The sequence below is a fragment of the Anser brachyrhynchus genome (assembly GCF_964034855.1).
Source record: "Anser brachyrhynchus genome assembly, chromosome: 1".
Lineage (NCBI taxonomy): Eukaryota > Metazoa > Chordata > Aves > Anseriformes > Anatidae > Anser > Anser brachyrhynchus.
The window spans coordinates 154394921-154416274 of record NC_137694.1 but is presented as its reverse complement, the minus strand read 5'-3'; the positions used below and the strand labels follow the sequence as shown (position 1 = coordinate 154416274).

The 21354-nt window shown below is 41.3% G+C and overlaps 2 protein-coding genes across 5 annotated transcripts in view; one reads left to right on the top strand and one right to left on the bottom strand.

Moving 5' to 3' along the window:
- Positions 1–9993, bottom strand: part of NALCN (sodium leak channel, non-selective) — a 237353-nt gene extending 227360 nt beyond the window's left edge. For 2 of the 4 annotated variants that reach the window (XM_080575902.1, XM_080575905.1), the window contains exons 1-2: positions 8695–9992; positions 153–299 (exon numbers count right to left, since the gene is read on the bottom strand). In XM_080575902.1, the coding sequence (XP_080432028.1) occupies positions 153–260 (108 nt within the window). In that variant the 5' untranslated portion in view covers positions 261–299; positions 8695–9992. Of the gene's footprint in view, positions 1–152; positions 300–5681; positions 5703–7876; positions 8051–8694 lie in introns of those variants that run through there. The other 2 variants (XM_080575903.1, XM_080575904.1) reach the window with 2 other exon arrangements.
- An 8095-nt stretch (positions 9994–18088) lies between these two features.
- Positions 18089–21354, top strand: part of ITGBL1 (integrin subunit beta like 1) — a 149002-nt gene continuing 145736 nt past the window's right edge. Inside the window, exons 1-2 of the mRNA XM_080575930.1 lie at positions 18089–18479; positions 19707–19918. Of these exons, the coding sequence (XP_080432056.1) occupies positions 18388–18479; positions 19707–19918 (304 nt within the window). The 5' untranslated portion in view covers positions 18089–18387. The remainder of the gene's footprint in view (positions 18480–19706; positions 19919–21354) is intronic.

Genomic DNA, 21354 nt, shown 5'->3' with positions numbered 1-21354 from the left:
CTTTTTGTTAGAAATGAACTGGTAGATCAGCAACTATAGCTCGATATTTGCTTCTAACAAATATCTATTTCAGAACCTTTCTTAGAAGTCATATTTCAACAATACAAATTACATTTAACTTACAATTAGCGACTACAGAAAGAGATACGTACTGGTTTGTTAATCCACAGAATATCTGCATTGTCTGACAAAGATTCATCAGGACCAAAATCTGTAACTGGTTGGGCTTCCACCCTTGAACTCTGTTTCCTCTTTAGCATCCTGAAGTTAACTTTTGTTATCTATGATCATGAAACCACCTTGGGAGAAAAAACAGAGAAAAGACATTAATTCACTGAAACCATTTTATAATGCCCTTTTGAACAACTTTATAATAACCTAAAGCATTCTGGGTTTATGGCAAAGGGACTTTGTATTTATTAACAGGATCTTCATTTTATTAAAAAGCCTTGCCTATATAAATCACTGACATGACTCTCAGTTCACAACAATTTACATAAAGGTATGCAACCCAATTACTAAAACTTAGCAGTGCTGGCAGAAAATTTGGACCAATATGCGAAGGCAGCTATTGCTGTGAACTTAAACCAAAAGAAATCATTGGATGGATTTCCTGAAGCCATTTAATTTAACGGTGACATTTCCATTTATTATATTAGGCTAATACGAAGCCCAATAAGCCAAAGGCAAACAGGCAATGTTAAGTAGCCAACAGATTTTATTGTTCTTTACTGAAATTGGAAGTCTTTTTGCTACTTACTTTTACTATTAACATTCATTTTTCTAACACCTTTCTTTAATGTCAGTAATTACCTATCCAACGGCAGGACAGTTGGCTTTCTCTGAGGCTTATGTTGGCACATGGGAGCACAGAGGAAAACGTGCTGTTTCCCCAAGATTAGGCTGAGTTTTGACATTCCTGGCACAGAGGCTGAGCCTTCTGCATACCTCAGCACTCAAAGCAGCAACCAGCAGATGCACTATGAGAGCTAAGGTGAGCTAGATATTAGCATCAACTTTCCCTCAGACACAGGACAAGAGTCCCAGAATCAAAATAAATGCAAAGAGATTAATATGTGTACTCCCAGGGTGTAACAGCCTACCTAGCAGGGAGCACTGGACTTGCCTAAGAACTGTCTTTCATGAAATACAGTCCCTTAGGGATGTTTTTTTCAGGAAGGTGAGGGGGAAGGAAAAAGCAAGATCTTCGGCCTTGTCATGAACCTTTACCCTGGACCAAGTCTGGTTCGTAGATGATACTATATTTCCAAAAAGTTTGTCAAAACTAGTACAAAATACTTCAAAGCTACAAGTTGACCATCAAGTATCTCAAGGTATGGTGGTGACTACAGCATGAAATACTGTCCTTGGAAGAAGCAGTAGGTTCAAGAGTATGGAAGTGCCCGTGTGCTTGGTCTCAACTGGCCTTTCCACCACACCAGCCACTGCTTCACGTCCACTCTGCACCTATACCTCCCTGGCTGTCTCTCCTTTAAGCTATCATGGCAAAAAACCTATTCATGTTCTTCCAGCTCCCTCAGAGTCTACTGCCACTCTATTTTTCCTCTTTCAGATTCGAAAGGTCAGCTCTACTCAAAAGGTCCCTTGCTCTATTTTCAGAAGAGTGCTTTCTCCCATGCTGTCTCTCCATACGTAAAGCCCGCCATACGTAAAGTAAAGTTAGGTTTTTGGATTATCCCCTTTCATATCTGTCAGTAAATTAAAACTCCTGAGCATGATGTTTGTGTCATCATCATGACACACCTGCCTGCACGCGCCTTTCTCCTATCTGCTGTCTAACATTTAAAAAACAAATCTGGACCATTGGTCTGAGTTTGGACAGACCTGAAAGCAATAGGGTTGAGGTCCTAGACTGACGATCCCAGCTGAAGGAGCTGAAGTTATACAGTATTTCATTTTACTTTTTTTAAGAAACAGAAATGATATAAAGGCACAAAATAAGGGGCAACTTCCAACACCTTTGTGTTGGACAATGAATCACAGCAATCATAGTGCAAGTGGAACTGATAAGCTGACACTAAATATATGCAAATATTGTTAAATGGACATTATAGATTAATAGTCTAACAAATGAGGGGTTACAAACATACCCATACAAGTTGTATGTCCCTTCAAGACTCATGCTTAAGCTCCGTGCTCCCACTTCCTTCCCATAAATGATTTCACCACTTCCCTTTACCAGTTTTTACTGCTTTCTCCTATTTATTTCCAAGCCTATTGTATTGACCCATTTTCTCTATTTGGACCAAAGCATAACTATAAACTCTTGAAGCCTTGGAGCTGTTGGTATTTTTTTGAGGTCACGAAGCTTTAAAATGGCTACATTTAGTAAAGTGGTAAGTTTACTGCAATTTCTTGGGAGCTGCACTTCTCGAGACCTTGGAAAAAAAAATCTAAAATGTTTCCTGCACATATTATCCTTTGTAAACTGTTACTCAAAAGCTATTCAATCAATAAAATATTAATTTTATGCTTCCAATTTCTGCATTTCCTAGTAAACTCTTAAGAAAATACATAGGAATAAACAGAGGATCAACAAGGCAAATACAATCAATAAGAGAATTATGAAAAAAGTCTCAGGATATGAAACATGGACAAGACACTACTGTTTTGTTTTGTTTTGTTTTAAGATGACACTCTAAATAAGCAGCTATGTCCATTTGAGGAATAAAGTAGACAATTACCAAAGAATTGCTTATTTGTACATCTGATGGGTGGGAAGATGAGCCATATACTTCTAATGAAACTCCCATCTACCCTTCTACCCAGTGACACCAACTTATTTGTTTTTATTCTTTATTTTTGGAATTGATACGGACACATGAACTTTAGATGTTAATAATGGATTCAGTTCATTCTTAAGTGTTGTAACTAAAGAGATCAAAATTATTCCTTTTAAGGGGTAGTCTTGAATGAATTGCCATATATACAAATCCAACAGAAGAGAATAAACATTTATGGAATACAAGAACCACCTAGTTTATTTCTCTACTTGAAATGAGCAGAAATCCCCATTAAAAAAAAAAAAAGCACCACCACAATAAAGACCACAAGTCAAGAATCTTCTGAAAATGGTCTTTAGCAAGATTATTATTCAAAAGTATAATAAGGTTGCTCTCAAGCTTTTATGCAATTTGTTGTTGTTGTTTTTTCACACTGCTTGCAATTTCCCAGGGAACATGCAGCCCTTTAACATGAGTTTGTTACTGCAGAACACAGAGCCTGGTGCTTTGCACTCTGCCCCGTACACGTGAGGAAGTTTAATGTGTGGCCTACAACACCTTTTGCACCTTTTTTTAAGAGGCAACTAGCTGAAAGATGAATGGGAGGAAGGGAGCTGTGCAGGCACTCCTTGCAGCATGCGACGTGCAGCAAGCACCACACCAAGCTGTGCTAATGGGGAGGCTGCAGTCCTCCCTAACCCTGACTATAAATCCACCCCTGCAGTTCCCACATTGATTCCGACATACATCATTAGGTCTTTCTTTGATCACAACCTGTTATTAACACGAAAGGCTTAATACATTCCCTAGGATATATTTCTAGCTCCGGAGTTTTTAAGAAATACTGGGTGCGGGACAAAGACAGGTTTTGAGACAAGAAAATACCATGGAGTTTTAGGGCTACACCAACATCAGATTTCTTTGGAGCATTTTCTTTACAATAGCAATGAAAATCCACAGCACAGGTGTCAACCTACTCAGGCAGTAACATAGCCTTTTTGCTTTTAAAACTTTCCTCTATTTTAAGATGCAAAAAATAATGAAGAAAACAAAATAGAATATGAATCATGCGCTGTGTCCCTTCTGATCCATTTGGTCAGCCTGATCTCCCTCTCTTCCCCTGAACTTCAACATGTTCAGCAACTACTACACTATCTCAAAACTAAATTTTGAGACAATAAACTATCAGCATTACAATAAATTTGCAGGTTATGGTTAAATCAAAGTGTTCAAGCACAATAACTGGTAAACTCAAGACCCACTGTGCACTTAGGGAAAGAAGAAGTCTGAAGAAGGTCTAATCCCAGTTTACGATATCCACACTAGCCATAAGACACTTCTGCTAATGGAAGTTTGCACTTCCTACAAAAATCAAAAGACAAACTTAAAAAAGTAGCTGATCCTACCTACACAACATCAAAACCTGAGAAATCTGTGTGTTTATATAAAAAAAAAAAGTTCACTACATACAGCATATTCTGCTCAAGCACTCTCTATCACAAACTCAGGAAAATGTGCTTATAAATTCTGGTAGATAAAGAAAGCAGTTGAAAAATGACTTCACAAAAAATATATAGAAAAATAAAGCAGATATAACTAACTTTAAGGAGAGTTCAAAAATCAGACAAATCCTTTGCATCATCAATGTCTGGTTTCCAACATATTCCTGTCTCAGTCTGTTGACTTTGTCACCTGAGATTGTGCGAGCAGCGACTGAAGGTCCTCTCATGGCTGGCCACCTCTAAGAACTCCCTTCCACGTAAATTCTCTCTTGTCTGAAAATGTCAGCTCCAATTCCAACTCTTCCCAGAGCTGGGACACACAAAGTGACTCCTAAAATTGTTAGAAAGTTATTGGCTTTGAACTTTTTACTATCTGTAATATCTAAAATCCGCCAAATATATAATGAGTGGCAGAGGGAGGACATGGACACCCATACAAACAGCATGATGATGTTAAGGAAGAAATTGCTCTTAGCTGTACTATGGTTACAGGAAAAATGTAAGTTCTACTTCTTTTACCTCAATAGTCTTTTTTCTTTCCCTCTTAGCAAATTGTCACTGTTTCTGCACCAAATTTTAATTCCATCCCTGCTTTTCAGTGCAGTTACATGTGCAAAGTACTTTAGGATTTGTTTTCATGTACCAGAACATTTGAAGTGAGCAAATTATAGACATGATAGTACAGATATATGTAAGTTTATACGGGTAAAGACAGAATTCCAATGGATACAGTCACATGGCACATACCACTATGGATGTTATTAACTCATAACTAGTTTCAAAGAAAAGCTTGTCAGTTATTTTTCTCTCTGTGTGGTATTGGCATTTCATCTGATAAAATGCCCTCACAGATCTCCCTCCTTAATTTAAATGCAACTTACACCTAATAGCTGATCAAACTTCAGTATTTATTAAAAACAAACAGGATTTTTCACAAAGAAGGTCTACTGAAGGAAATATCCTAGAAAGCACTTGCATTCACAATTTCAAGTCATCTGGATACAAGTAGGAAATAACAGCTGATGACAGCTTGTTTATACTAACAGGACCCCAGGCCAAAAAGATCATAGTGGGGTTCAGCAACCAAGGAAAGTGTAACGTTTGCTGATGGCCACCAGCGTTCAGAGCATCTAGCTTGAAAACAGACAGGTGTCCAGGCTTTAGTTCTTTGCTCACAACATGTCTCGTGTTGTTTGCAGCTAAGGACAATGCTCACACCATATTTACTTCTTATGAATTTCTTCCTCTCAGACCCAGCCAAATGATTGAGGCCTACTCAGCAAGCAGAATCAAGTATCAAATTGCATATAAAGGCAGACATGACTTGAACAAGATATACAACCTACCACTACTACCACACGAGGTCACAGGACAAGTCCCTTTTATAGTAAGCCTTCAAACAGCCACAAGATATAATTTTGAAGAGCATACTCACAGTATTGTGATACAGCCAGATAATGAACTTCATAGCTTTATATAAAGTTTGGCATTTTCCCATTTTTCAAATAAGAAACTGCATTAAAAACAACAACAACAACAACAACAAAAAACAGGTAAACTACCTACCTATTGCTTGCTACGCTACGACTAATCTACTGCAGTGTGGTCTATATGAAAATCCTTAAAAGCTGATGAAGAATTGCATCAATGAGCTTAATAAGAACCATGCTAGAAAAAATACAAGATCAATATTCTGGGATTTGCTTTTGTGGTCTACTCATCACCAGGTGGAAACTGTTGCCCCCAGTGAAAGCAAGGGGATTGATAGCAGGTCATTCTTTGAGAGGATTCAGGGAGCAACCCACCCTTTTTAAAAGATCCCACATTCTTTAACTCCCTATGAATGCTGCAGGAGACATAGTTAGCAGGATTTTAAAGCAAGGGTTGAGGGCACCCTTCCCAGAATGATGAAGGGGTAGAAAGGAGCTTCTCCATAGGCAGATGGTTGGCAGCATGCCTGCTTAAGTGATTATTTTAATGTTGCTGGGATTTTGTTGTACTACTAATTACACACTACGGTGCCTAGAACCTTGTATATGCATTTTTTCAGAGTTTAAATTGATACATTAAAAATAAAATAAATAGTGATTATTTACTTTTAGCCTTGTTACAATTTTTACTAGAGTAATTATTAAAAACTTGAATATTCTAGATGGTTTCCCTTTTCCAAATTCTTCTGTTTATATATATTACTTTAGGAATTTCCAGATAAACTGTTAATACCCATGTATTTTAAGCTGGAAATCCTTAAAACACAATCAGGACTCTTCCTTCTCATCTTCTTTTCTTTTAAAAAAAAAAAAAAGTTGGCCTGTGATGCAGACTCTCATTGTTGCAGGACAGTTCCCCCAAGTTGCAGCCACAACCTTTGGTATTGTACTGCCATCTCCATAACCACAACATTGAATGTAATGGCTCGAGAACAAAAGGCCAAACTTTGGGGAAGTTTTTTTGGGAAAAATTTAACTGGAAAACTGAGAACATAGAATCACAGGCTGACTCAGGACTCACAAGGTCTTTAGTTCAATCTCCTGCCCAAGAATGCTCAAGTCAGATGTCAGACAAGGCTACAGTTTACCCAGGTTACTCCAGTCTGGTCCTGAATACCACCAAGAACGGAGATTGTACAATTTCTCTGGGCATCTTGTTCCACTGCCAGAGTATTCTCACAGTAGGGAAAAATAACAGGGATGAAAGATGAAAAGATCATAGAAAATAAAGGAAGAGAAAACAAAAATAAACGAGTAGTAACAAGGTAATTTGCAACCATCGTTTAGAGGTAGTATCACCAGAAATACGACATTTACCAGTACTTAACCTGATACAGGGAACTTCAAATGGAGGTTAAAATAAAAGGGAGAACAGAAAAAGACTGAAAAGGAATTAAACATGATTCAACATATAGCTGGCATATTTGGCTGATTTTGTTCTTTACCTCAAAAAAGATTTCATGCTCAAAATCTACAGAAAAACCAAGTAATTCTCTAGCCATGGAAGTACTGAATTAGTAACACAGTAAAAATAAGTTTATTTCATGAATGTGACCACCTCCATTTTTCTCATAAAGACAGCAAAAATCTTGTTTTCAACTGCCTGAATTCCTAAATAGCATGAGGTAGGGAAAAATCCCAAACCCCAGAAGCCAATAGTAGTTCTAGCTCATCATGACATGTCTTAGGAAAAGATTCTTATCTTGGAAAATCAGTGACTTCGCACCTCTTCCAGAATTTGGTCCAGTAGCCCATTACCGCCTGTAACACAGCTTGATATTACTTTCCCGTGGGGAAAGTTTAAGGCCCAAAATCTGTGTGGCTCAAGATGTGGGTCTGAATGAATGCCACATGGTGTCTATGGTAACAGCAATGCCCAAAAGGTGGAAGTCAAAGCAGAGTCTGTATGTTAAAAGGTTGTATTTCCAGGAAGCATATCTCAAATGGGAACAAACTGTGGTGGACCACATTTCAGATTAACATAAAAAAGACATGCCAAACATATGGGTCTACATTACTACAACACAAATTACATGGTACTTATTATGGCTTTAATATTTCATTTCAAAACACAGCTGTTAACTAAAACAGTTGAGGAAATAATTCCCCTAGCTATTCCTAAATGTTCCCAGAGACATACTCATGAACTTGCAGAAAGCTGGAGTCTTCTAGTAGCCTGAGAGATCAGCTCAAAGCGGTATTTGTTTTCTCCCTCCATTGAAGTTTCTTGTGATTTATACAGCAAAAATCAGTCCATTTTTAATATGTATTATTTCTTTTTTTGGTCGGTTAGGGGGCAGGTGGGATGAGGCTGCTGTAGAAGGAAATGAAAAGAGGGACAATGCAATGAACCAGGAAATTGAAGATGTGAAAGACAAAAGACTCAAACAGCGTACACTTTGTATTTTCTCGCTGTTAATATTTGCTTTATGAGCGACTCCGAACGCAACAACGGGTAACTGAAGAAACTGCAGCTAACTTAAAAGCCACGCTCGTAGGCAAAGGCCACCAGAAACCTCAGCTCTTCCTACAAACGCGCCTTTGACGTCAGGAGCGCTAGAACAAGACGTGGACAATAATAATAATGATAATAATAATAATAAGCAAGTCTCCATTCACATAACGAACCGAGGCCCTTGAAATTGCGCGTTAACCCCGGGGAGATTCCCCTGGGGCCAGCATCTCCCCCCGACCACCACCGCGGGGGGTCCCGGCCACCCCTCCCCGCGCCCCCCCAGCGCCCCCCGGCCGGGGCCGCTGCGGGCACCGAGCCCGGGCTCGTTCTGCCCAGGCCGAGGGCCGCTCCCCCGGCCCCGAGCCCGCCGCGGCCCCCGGGGCTCGGTGCCGGGGCCCTGTCGCCGCGGTCTTCCCGGGGTGCTCGGGGGGGGCCGGGGAGGGAGCGGGGAGGAGCCGGGGACCCCAGTACCGAGCCGGCCGCGCCCGCCGCCTCCCACCTACCGCCAGCATCCGCCTTCATGGCGCGGTCGGGAGGGGCCGGCCCCGGTCCCGGGGTGTCGCGGGGAGCGGAGGGGGCCCCGGCGGCGGCCGCCCTCGGTCTCTCGGCAACAGCGGCGGCGGGTGGGGCGGCCTGCGGGGCCCGGGCGGCGGGGGAAGGGGGGGAATCGCCGCCGAGATGCAGCCGGGTGCCTCGGATCGGCAGGTGCCGAGGGGAGAGGCGGCCGAGGCGGCCGGCGGTGTCCTCACGCACAGCGAAGGCGCAGCCTGGAAGAGGGATGCAGCCCGCTGCCTCTCGGCCCCTCGCAGCAGTTTTGGCGTGGGGGGCTGGCTTTGTGCACCGAGCCCCGAGACAGATAACGGGTGAAGGAAGTAAGAAGGAGGCCAGGATGCTTCCTACCGGCTCAAACTGAGCAGTAGCTGGGCAAGAAGCAGCTACCCAAACAGGAGAAAGCAGCACTCTGCCACCAAAGTGTGTCTGTGCAGCAGCTCTGTAGGGCTTGGGATGTTGGTTTTGTGCTTCTTTTGCTTCTGTTTGTTTGCTTGGCGTGGTCATCAAGTACTATGGTAGTTTTTTATTTTGGTAACCTTATGTGTGCATCTCAAAGCTCTTCTAGTAGCTGCACACTTCTTTGTGACCACACAGAGTTCACTGCAATGGTCACATCAACTGGGTGGTCTTCTTCATTGTCTGGTTACTGAAGATCCAAATAAAGGCTCAGTTTTGAGCTCCACGGTAAAATAAATTCATAAAGTAGCATCATCCATAAAGTAGCAAAGAGATACCTTAAATAAATTAATAAGTCCTTGGGAAACTGCCTGTATGCGTGAAGTCACCATGTTCCAATCTGTATTTCTATCTTCTTGGGCCAAAAAAAAGCCGAAATTTCAGTAGATTATTGTTTTGTCTTTACATGATTGTAGTTGGTGTGATATTATACAAACTCGTAGCTTTCTGGAGCCTGTAAAATTAGCGAAATCGAAGAGGTAATCCTGCAAATACAGTTGTTGTGAAGATAGTATTAAAGACATGGAATAGGATTTGAAAAACAAAACCCCTAGCAAAATAACACAGAAAACAGAAGGAAAACATATGGCATAAATTGCATTAAGTCCCGTTAGATTATATCTATTTGATGTTTACAACAAAAAACTAATAAGCCAGTTAGGGAGCTGGCCTCAGGATTATGGATGCAGCCCTGTCGGTGCTTACGTCCCGCATTAACAGCATTAGCAATTCCAGTAAATTTAAGCACCTAATTTTAGTGTTCGCAGAACTAGTGTCTTTAATAGCAAGCAGCCAGCTGATAACTAATGAAAAAAAAAAAAGAAAAAGGAAAAAGGATCAATTTAGGAATAAATGTGTTTACAAATAATACTCTTCATACTTTGTCTCTTTCCTCTATTATGTCTTATTAGTTGGAATAAGTTGCTAGGCAGCGTTATGCTGGTGGTGATAGCATCTTGTGAATGAAAAGTGACATTTGCAAAAAGTGAAGCATAGCAGCTATATCTAAGGAAAAGAAATCAGCATTTGCTAGCAGATGTGGTTTTGTGCAGGAGCTTTTTGGTGGACATACTGGCCTAGGAAAAATAACGTGATAGAACAATTCAGGTTGGAAGGAACCTTGGGAGGCCACCTGGTCCATCTAATCTGCTGAAAACAGCTCAGCTATGAGATCGCACCAGGGCTTTATCCAGTTGGGTCTTGAAAACCTCCCAAGACAGTGACTGCACAACCTCTGTGGGCGACCTGTTCCAGTGCTTGACTGTCCTCATTGAGAAGAATTAATTTTCTTGATGTCCAGTCAGACCCTTCTGCTGTCTCTCCTTCTGCTCTCATGCACCTCAGAGAAGAACCCAGCTCCATCCTCATGACACCATCCTTGTAGGCCCTGGCACGCCACTCTGAGGTGCCCCCAAGGCCATCCTTTCTCCAGGCTGAACAAACACTGCTCCTTCAGCCTCTACTCATGGGGCAAGTGCTCCAGTCCAAACCCTCTTGGTGGCATGCAACTCACCTTGCTCCCGTGTATTAACATCTTTCTTGTACCAAAGGGACTCAGAATTGGATGCAGTATTTTACATGCAGTTTAATCAGTGCCAAATAAAAGGGGATGTTTCCTGACATATAGCTTGTACAATGGAATACGTATTTCCTACGTATTTCACACTTCTACTTTTACCTGGTATCGGATTTGGTAACACAGCATTAAAGTTTGCCCTCCCCACCAATACGGAGCTTCTGTAAACTGCAGGCTGTTAACAGAGACCAATGCTTTCAGCAGAAGTTTGGGTTCTCTGGGTCATCTGTCCATAAGCATGACTTGCATAAGGTGGTGCTGCTGCTGGAAAAAGGGTTTAGTTCTTGATACCTTGACGTGCCTGCTACGCACAAAGAAAAAATGGTAGTATCTTTCATTTGAAGACTTGTGGAGGCAATGAAGGTCTACTGCCTGCTAGAAAAAGCCCTTTTCTGATTTGGTAATTCACCACAAATTTACCTTCATGACTGCCACAGAAAAAGCAATTATGAACATTTTAGAAATTAAGTTGCACGTATCACTATATGAGTATAAAGTGGAAAATGTAAATATTTATAAAATTGCTGGTCAAATTTTGCCATTTAAAATCCATGCTAATATTTAACATTTGGGGCTATAGCGTGGTTTTATTTTGATTTAGAAAGTTCTCATTGACTTAAATGGCAAGCCAAAAATAGACATATAAGGACTGAATTTGGGGGTTAAGTGGAAGATGTAACTTTACTGTAATGTGAAATATGTCGAAAAGAAAGATATATCTTAGTAAATATTTGCATTTCTTCTCTCTAAATCTAGAATAGAAAAATGAATTTTCTTATTCCTATCTCAAACTCTAACACACAGTTGAATCTGGCCAGGAGGAAGCTTCCATTTAAAATGGAATTTTAGAAGATTCCAGAAGACCGATATTGAGAATTCAAGGTGACAGTTCTCAGCCTTACCTTTAATTTCTGTAACGTGTTCTGCAAACACAGTAAGGTCTTCCTGCATGAAAGGTGATTGAGAAACCAAAGTTTTCTAGGCAGGTCTCAAGGAGAAAATAAAAGCCTTGTTTTGTGTATTTCATTGCAGAATTTGTTTAGCCCTCAAGCCCCATGGTTTATTTTTATTTATTTATGTATTTTCTGGAATGCAGCTGACTCAAGCAATGATAAAGATAAAAATTAGAGTCATGGTTTTAATAGGCTGCACAAAAGCAGGCAAGTATTGGACGTCTCATCTTCCCCATTTTCAGTGAGAAAGAACAACTGTTATGAAGGGAAAGCACTAATGCTAGGCACCAACTCTTCTGTTTTACAAAATCCAATTGCTACTCTCTCATTTGCTGATATCTATATAAATACACATTTCCACAGCAATTTTTGTATTTTATGTGGTTGAAAATGGGAAAAGCAACATAAGAAATAGTGAAAATAAAAACTTTTATTTCTGAATGTATTTGAGCTTTATTTGTACCTCTCTTGTTCTCACTTTTCATACATATCTTAAGGAGCTGAAGAGTAATGGATTTTTTTTTTTTTAGGAAAAAAAAAAAAAAAAGAAGAAGAAAAACTATCCCAAGGAGCTGAGCTTAGTGGAAATGCTATTGTTGGAATTTGATTTACCACTTAGAAAAGAACTCACTGCTTGATCAGATTTCAGATACTCCATAATGAGTAAAAGAACTCATGAAATATTCATTTTGAAATGATGGTTAAGCTTTTAAAAAAAGGTCATAAAATGTCATTTAGAAATTCAGAATTAAACTTCAGACCCAAAGGAAGATTTAATCATTTAGGCGTGGGATAACAGTCAAAAAGTGCTAGATTCCTGCTTTGTTGCTGTCTCGCCCCAAAGCATCCAAAGTCCTTAGTCATCTTAATGGCTGTTACCACAAAGTTCTCCAGGAATCTTAAGTCTGCTCTGCACATGCAAAGCAGCACCACAGCAGCATGGCAGGGCTCTGCCTGATTAAAAGTGGTACAGCTGCCTGGCTTTCCTCCATCTGTCTGCTCAGTATGGCTCAGGCTGAGAGGTGCTCTCACTTGGAAGCATATAACCGTAACAAGAATCATCACAGAGCAACATCAGGCTAATGACTGGTAGAGAAGGTCAGCTAGTATTTATGAGAGATTTTGATTGGGATGGACTGCAAAACTTCCATTCTTAAGTGTCTGTGACTAGTGTCAACACTGAAAAACCGAAATAGATTGTACAGAATATGCTTTTCACATTTTCAGACCTTAAGCAGGGTCCTTAAATCTACAACTAACTGTGTATATATGTGGCTTACTTTTCAAAAATGCTTAGTATGTGGAAGACGGGCAATATTTGTCACCCGCCAGTTTCTCTTCATTTTGGTCTCTCCTTCGTTTTTGGTTTAATAACAAGCAGCAGAACCCAGTGACTGAGCACTGAAACCATACAAGAGGGGTTGCTGTTGCCTGGAGAATCTGGTGTGCATATGTCCACCTCAAATGTAAACCTGAGATACTGCTGGTTTCCTCTAAGAAGTCAGCAATTTTCATTTTTTAATTTACTGTCCCTAGGAACAACTCTTCAGTGACAGATGAGTGACAGATGTCCTTCATTATACAGTTAATTCTGGTAACTAGTTAAAAATACAAAAATCAAAGTTTCATTATTTTTATTGTTTTGCTGTTATTGTTTTAGATTTTTCAAGATTCCCAGCAGCAAGTAGCATTGTCCCTTTAAAAAATAAGACACAGTGTGACCACAGAGTGAGGGTTCATGTCAAAAAATGTGCAAAAAATGTCCATTTATGTTGTTTCTTGGCCTCTTCAACAATGCTGTTAGCTTGGATTGCACCAGACCTTGACTTACTTTCTAAAATAGGTGCAAAAAGGTTAAGAATGTAATAGTATGGTTTTAAAAACACACTGTTTTTGCTGGCATTCTGAGCTGTCTTGCAAGCTCACGCTTAAAAATCTCATGCAGCTGTAAGGCCTCTGTAAAAGCAGAGTACTATTGCTGTTTTGGGGAATTAACTTGTAAACATTAAACAAACACAAGACCTATCTACTATGTAAAGTTTTGACTAGGACCTGAAAGAGTAAGCTAAGGTTTTACACTAGAGTATAAAACAATAACATCTTGATTAATGTTGGCCTATGAACTGTTTGGATAGCTTATATTCTCTACTATTCAGGGCAGCAACATTCTGGCCAGCTCAGCTTTAATCTTGTTCTAACCTTGATCCTATAACTCCAAAAGCTATTTCTATTCCCTGTGTGGTACCATCAGCTGTCCCAGATTCCATCTCATGTCAGCAAAATGAAGACAAGGTTTTCTGCTCTGCACAGCTCTGGCATCTCTTGCTCATCTCCAAGGCTGCCATCGGCTAGTACAGCAATGAATCTCAAGAGCTGAGTGCATTTCCGAACTGTTTAATTTAGACAGATTTCAGTTATCTTCATCAAGTACTTTAGTCTACAGATGCTAAAATGGCTTGTCATAGGTTAGGTCTTTAGAGCTGTCTAGTTTAGTGACGGTGTTTCAGTGACAGAAGTGATGCAAAATCACCGGGAGCTTCCAAAGCTCCTCATTACAGATTTTATAGAGAAGTAATAACTTGTGTGATATGTGGGATTTTCAACTTCTGGTTAATTTTAGAAAAATGCTGTGGAAGTGAATGCCTCCGCAAAGTCTCCTCATAGAAAAACTGGTGGTGTTACTATACTGGGATCCATGGAAACCCAGGAACAGTATTTGACAAATTTTGGTGGTCTCCAGTTATATTTTACGATTAAACTCTTCACTGGATGCACATTTTGCTTTGTTTTGTTTTATTAAAAACAAACAAACAAACACTTAAAAATAGCATGAAATTTTGGTTTGCCTAATGCTTTCATTAAAGTGACAGCAAAATTATGCTGGCCACTAAGAGGCTGTAATAAGGGAGTAGGAAGAGCCCATCTGGTTCCCCATGGCAAATCAAATCTCGTTTAGCAGCAGAGTATGTAATCAGAGTCAGAATCAGAGAGTGGTTGAGGTTGGAAGGGATCTTTGGAGGTCATCTTGTCAAACTCCCTGTTCAAAGCAGGGTCACCTACAGCCAGTTGTCCAGGTCCATGTCCAGACGGCTTTTGAATATCTCCAAGGAGGGAGACTCCTCAAACTCTCTGCACAATCTCTTCTGTTGTTAGAACAAACACTGGAACAATTCTGGCACAACAGTTATGATGTTGCTTGCCTTCAAAAAATGAAAAATCCATACCAGATCCTGTAAGCTTTTAATAAGAATGCTAATAGTGATGGACTTAAACTGAGGTTCAGCTGTAGGTGTGTTTAGCAGCACCTATTTTCTTGGTTCCACATCTTTATTTGAAGACATTTCTTGTTTGACAAGTGTTACTTAAGTCTATTGCCTACTTTTCAGAAGGCTGTTCAATATTAGCAGTATGTTCCAGCTCCTCCTCCTCAGCATTGTGTTGATTTTCTCTTCTCTACTTTTTTCTCTGCAGGTGGTGACATTGCAAAGTGTTAAGTGTACACGTACCAAGCACCTACAGGTCTAAAGCCTTCTTCTGAAACTCCAATGTGTAGGAAAGCTAGCATTTTATGAATACTGTACTTAGTGTAGGTGTATGTTATCCAGAAATAACAAAGCTCTTGAAGATTACATACAGGAGTGGCTGAAAGGAAGTGAGCTGTCCTCATGACAGCATGTCAGGTTCTCATTTAGAAAGAGACTGGTTCCTTTTAAATTGATTTTACATTCTGTTTGGGAGCCTCTTAGACCACATAGTGCACATATATGCACACATTGTACATAAATGTACAGAGTGTATGTATATGCATATATGTATATATGTATATATGCAAGCACACAAACATTCAAAGCTTAAATGATTAAATAATAGACACAAGCAAAGGTTAAAATCCAGTAAGGAAGCACTGAGATACAGTAATAGTGGCAAGCACATATGAAAGCAATTACTAAACTTAAGCTCTGGGTGCACATTTTAAATACTCCACCCTTGGGCTGTTTAACTGCCTTCTCCAAAATCAAAAGATCCACAGCCAAAATGTGTGTACTGCTTAAAACCCTGACAGATGTAAATAAATAAAAAATAAGAAAGTGATAAGGTCAACATATCGTGACATGTTTTCTGCTCGTACGTTTGAAGTTACAGTTTGCAGGCCGCTCGAAGGTCTTGCACACACCTATCACCACCAGTCTGCACAGGAAAAAAGAAGGAAGACGAACAGATGGCAACATTTTAGTGTGTGGATTAAAGATAAATTTAGTGCCAAAAGGGAATTACTATTGTTTAAAATGCAAAGCTTTATATTTATTCCTCTGTAACTCCAGACTTCTAGCAGTACAATATCTGACAACTACATTGTTCTTAAAAGTGCTGCCTTTTTGATTTTTTTAATTGTAACATTACAGATAAATTTGAAAAACTATCCCACAGAACTCATAGTGCTGCATTAAGCATGGACTTCAGAATTCAAGGATTGTCAAAAATAAAAGTCTGCCAATTTACTTACCTTTTCACTAGATCCATCAAAGTCAGATGCAAGAGTTTAGCACAATGGTAAACAATTTGCAAGACTGAAGCCAGTAGATTGGTCTTAATACAAGATTTTTACCATCAGCATTGCATGAGAAAATTCTGTAACATTTTCAATGGGAAATATACAATAAAGGGCAGCAAAATTGTTACAAAATTAGTATACAATAAGCAGCAGCTATATACAGGACTGTAAGATTTTTTTTTCCTCCTAGATATTCTTGTTCATGTTACAGGACAAAATTATGTGTTGTATAGAGGATAGCACAATACAAGTAGACAGCAAGTTTTACAGGCCACAGCTTCAAGCTAATCTATTAAAATAAGGCAGAAGTCGTGTGTTTAAATAGTCCATTTGAATCATGTTTGGTTTCATATCTTCAGGAAATAAGAATGTGTATTTACTATTAGGCTAGAACAATTTTTTCCCGATTTCTTCTTTCATGTTTCAATGAAAATTTATGTTTCAATTGAATGCATACTTGTCTAAAAATTGGACTTTACAGGCCCCAAATTGAACTTAAAAACAGTTCTTTTGGCATGTATAAGACCAGCAGAGCAAAGTCAATTGTTTGACTTACTGTTCACAGGAAGAGCACTAGCAGAACTATGTCTGGTAGCAGTAATCCTGGGAATTGTACACTTGAGTTCACTATGTTAAGCCTAATTACACTTTTGGGAAAGGCAGCGTCTAAATAGAAGGATTTTTAACCAAATCTTAAAAAGTTTCTAGAACTGTATAATCTGTGGTATACCAGATATTTAATATGAGAATAAACCAAAAGTTATTCATTTTATGAAAGCTACTGAGAGCTTTTGCCTTAGGCTCTGGAACCAGTGAAAGCTTCTGTGAACTGCCTACTTCAGAAATGCAGACATGGATGTGTAGATCAGGACACCTATGCCATATTATCTTACATGGTGGAAGTTTGTTTCCTTAAGAGCTTTCCATCAGACAGATAACCACAGGATGGCTGAGGCTGGAAGGCACCTCTGGAGGCCATCTGGTCCAACCCCTGCTCCAGCAGGGCCACCCAGAGCAGTTTGCCTACGACCATGTCCAGGTGGCTTTTGAAGATCTCCAAGGAGAAGACCCCAGAGCCTCTCAGGGCAACCTGTGCCAGTGCTCCGTCACCTGCACAGAAGTGCTGCCTGGTGCTCAGACGAAGCCTCCTGTGTGCCAGTTTGTGCCCACTGCCACTTGTCTTGTGAACAGGCACCACTGAAAAAAGGCTGGCCCCATCTTCTTTGCCCCCTCCCTTCAGGTATTTATAGACATTGACGAGATCCCCCCTGAGCCTCCTCTTCTCCAGGCTGAGCAGTCCCTGTTCTCTCAGCTTCTCCTCATAGGAGAGACTTTTTTATCCCTCTATGCATGACTTTTCCAAAGAAATATGCGTGGCCATTCCTGCCAAATTTCACTCATTTGGAGTGCGCCTCCTTCCTTATAGCTTAGTTTTAAGCCACTTCCAAAACCACCCACTGGTGTGATGCAGCACTGTGCTGTGTTTTAACAAGCTGTTGGGCGCCAGCTCACTCAGGATGTTTTATTTGGGGTCACCCAGCCAGGTGCCAGCCCGCAGCATGGCTGGCATAGGGTGAGGCTTTCAGCAGATGGCCCCAGGGCCTGGGCACAGGCTTGCTGCCACTCAGTCCCGCGCCTCTGGGGATCACACATCTTGTCCCCTCTGTAGTCCCTACAGACAACACCTCGGCCGTGCACATTTCCCTGACCGCCTCGCAGCACTTATCCCAAACAGCCATCCATCAAAGGACGCAGGGATACGCATACCTCAAATATTTACGGTGCCTGAGCTTTGAGACTGAGATAGTTCGTTCACATCTGTGCGCGGGCCACTTTTAAAACATCAAAATAAACCATCTGGCTGCGCAACTGTTTCTAATTACTTCCCTGCTTAGACTGTAAACTTTGGGGTTTGGCACCGGCCTCCCTCCCAGAGCGCTGCCCAAATCCCGCTCCCAGGCAGCTAATCAGCGCCACTGCAGCGCGGGGGGAGCAGCCCTGGAGCCGGGCTTGCCCAGCTCACAGCTCTCTGCACACCCGCTGGCTCTGTCCGTCCGTCCGTCCGTCCATCTGTCCGCAGGAGGCAGTGGGAACGCAGCTCGGCACCATGTGTACACGGGGGCTACCGGGGCTGGCGCTGCTGGTGGTGGCGGTCACCTCCTTGCCTGGCCTGCACCCCGCCGCCCCTCCGTCCCTGAGGTAAGTGTGGCTCTGAAGTGGCCATGGGGGGGCTGGCACCCTCCTGACAAATTGGGGTCGGGGTGTGGAGGGAGTTGGGAGGCGCTGTGTGAGCTCTGCCCCTGCCTGCTGCCCCGTGGTACCTAGGGAAGGTGCTCGGGATTGAGGAGGGTGCGGACGGGTGTCACATGGGTGTCAGGGCTTTTTGTTGCCAGGAGGTGTTTCCTGTCCGAGATGGAGATATTTTGTATAGTAAAGTGGGGGAAAGTTGGACGGTGACGGCTGCTTGTACCCAAACCACCAAATCGTTCTGCCTGAGTAGAGCGGGAGCCTAACCACAAATCCGTGTGTGTTCCTGCGTCTTGGTGTGGCAGCACAGCAGGGTGGTTTTCCTTGTGCTCTTTGCCTCCACCAGGGCCAGCACCTGTCTGCGCTTACTGCCAGCGGCTCTTTTACTCCCAAGCATGTAACATCTAGTGCCTGAGAAGTACTAACCTGGATCCTCAGCATTCCCTAGCGCTGTGAACACCTGTCTTTGGCACCTGGCCTTGGCCAGTCCTTTGTTTTGTTTTCCTGCAGTCCTGATCCTGATGAGCCAATGCCTGATTTTCCCTGTGTATGTCCTGCAAGTCCTGATCTCCACTGCATGGTACAATCCAGATCTCACATCTGGATTCTCCTGAATTTATTAAAACCACAGCCACTATCTATACTTTTACATGGAAGTCAGTGATTGCTCCTGTTTCTGTTCAGATGAAATCATAGATTCTCTATATCTGACAGCCGGAAGACTGCAAAAGGATCACTTTTGCAAATATATTCTAGCAGAATCAACCATAGGCTTGCTTTTTGGTATTCTGTATTCCAGTTATGGTGCCTAAATGTTTGGATGTATGTGTCATTTTTAAAGCTTTTGGAATAATTCAAATCAAAATGTTTCATGGTAGATAATCAAACTCTATGTGTATATGCATATATACCAGATAGGCGTAATGAAAATGATGAGCGTATTTCAGTTTAACATGGCAATTACAACACAACATAAGCATTCCTGCAGATAACAAGGAGATTTCTGATGAAAGGGAAGAAAATTGGGTGATTTGAGGCAAGTAGTAGTTTACAACCGTAAACAAAGCTGTGGCCTTAAAAATGGCGCTTTGGGGAACGGGTGAAGCCCTGGCAGCGGGATGGTTTCCCCCCCAGCCCCTGGCTTTGACCGCAGCATCTCCTCTTTGCTGTCCTCCTCAGGAGTGCTTTGGGCAGTCCTGCTGCATGCCACCTGTCCCAGGCCGAGGCAGAGCTCAGGTGCCGCGTCCCCGGGGGACAGCTGTGCAGCGGCAGGGGCAGGTGCAATTGTGGAGTCTGCATCTGCCAAGTGACGGAGGCCGGCAAATACTATGGTCCGCTGTGCGAGTGCCATGACTGGGTGTGCGAGACCTATGACGGGAAGATCTGTGCAGGTAAGGAAGCCGCTGGGGTGACTGAAGCTTTATAAAATTAAGAATATATGTCATAACCAGAAATATGTTGGGAACGCAGCATGCAGATACAGTAGAGACGTAGCTGTGAATGCATCCCTGGACCATTGGATCATAGAATTTCAGAATCATATCGTTTGGAAAAGACCTTCAGGATCATCAAGTACAACCATAATTTAGGATCTTTTTAACCACTAATTCAGATCTTTTTGACAGAGCTTCATAACAGAGGAAAGTGGGGAAACTCTGAATGGGGGGTTGTCGGCACATCCAAGAAGATTAAAACATATAAGTCAAAGGCACCGTCTCTGCCATGAAATGGGACTTTACCCATTTTTTAGCAGCAAGGGCAAAAGTAGGAGTAGCTTTGGTATGGAGACTCTGCAGACAGTGTTTAGAATCTAGTGTGGGATGTAATATTGCTTGTTTGGTTTTTTTTCATGTAATATTGCCACATTTGAACTGCTCACCTAATAATGGTGTGCAGTATCTACGAAGGCTTTAAACTATTGCTGAGCAATCGTTTTTGTCCTGTAATTTTTTACCTGAAGGTTTGCTGTAACAGTATCACACTACGGGGGTATATATAAAATGCTGTTTTTCTCCAGTAGAGATAACGTTTTCAAATAGAGACTTAAAACAATGTAATTGTGTTGTGGTTTCTGAGATTTCCCCACTGACACTGTATTCTTTAATGGCAGATGAAATAACGTACATTTCTGGGACAGATTTTAGTCCCTGCCAGTTGCTGGGACGTGTCGCTTGGTTTGCATCTAAACATTATCACTCTTTCATCTTTCCAGCTGTCTTTACTTAAGTTTCTGGTCTATTTCTGTCAGATTTTTGATATATTTTTTTTTAAAGCAGCTTAGAATAGGATTTTAGAAAAGAGCAGGGAGAAGAAATGCCATCACATTCCTCAGGGGATTCAGTCTGGAACTTGATGAAAGGGGCCACATGGGCACTTCATTTCTAGTGTCCCTGCTTAAACAGCTTTACCAGATTCACACAAACGTGTCATCTTTTCAAGCCAAAAACTGCAATTAGGTCAATGGGAATGTTACTGGAATTCTGCTAGCAAGAGGATAATACAAATGCATTCCAGCAGTGGGTTTGGCAAATTTTGTAGGAAAAAAAGAGCAACTTATTTTAGCAACAATGTAGCTAAGAATAAGTCCAATAATAACATGAGAAGATCAAGAATGGGATTATAAGAAAAATGTTTGTATTTGGCACCTATGACTTCAGAGTTTTATGGAGAAACTGATTTATAGGCTCTCTAGTCAGCAGTGTAAGCCCAGTTACATAAGAAATATCATAGGACCGCTGCTCATGTCTGTGCTTTGCTGTCCCAAAGGTGATTTTTGTGATCAGTGCTGTGATTTCAATATGCTTGGCGTTGTTACTGGGGGAGTTGT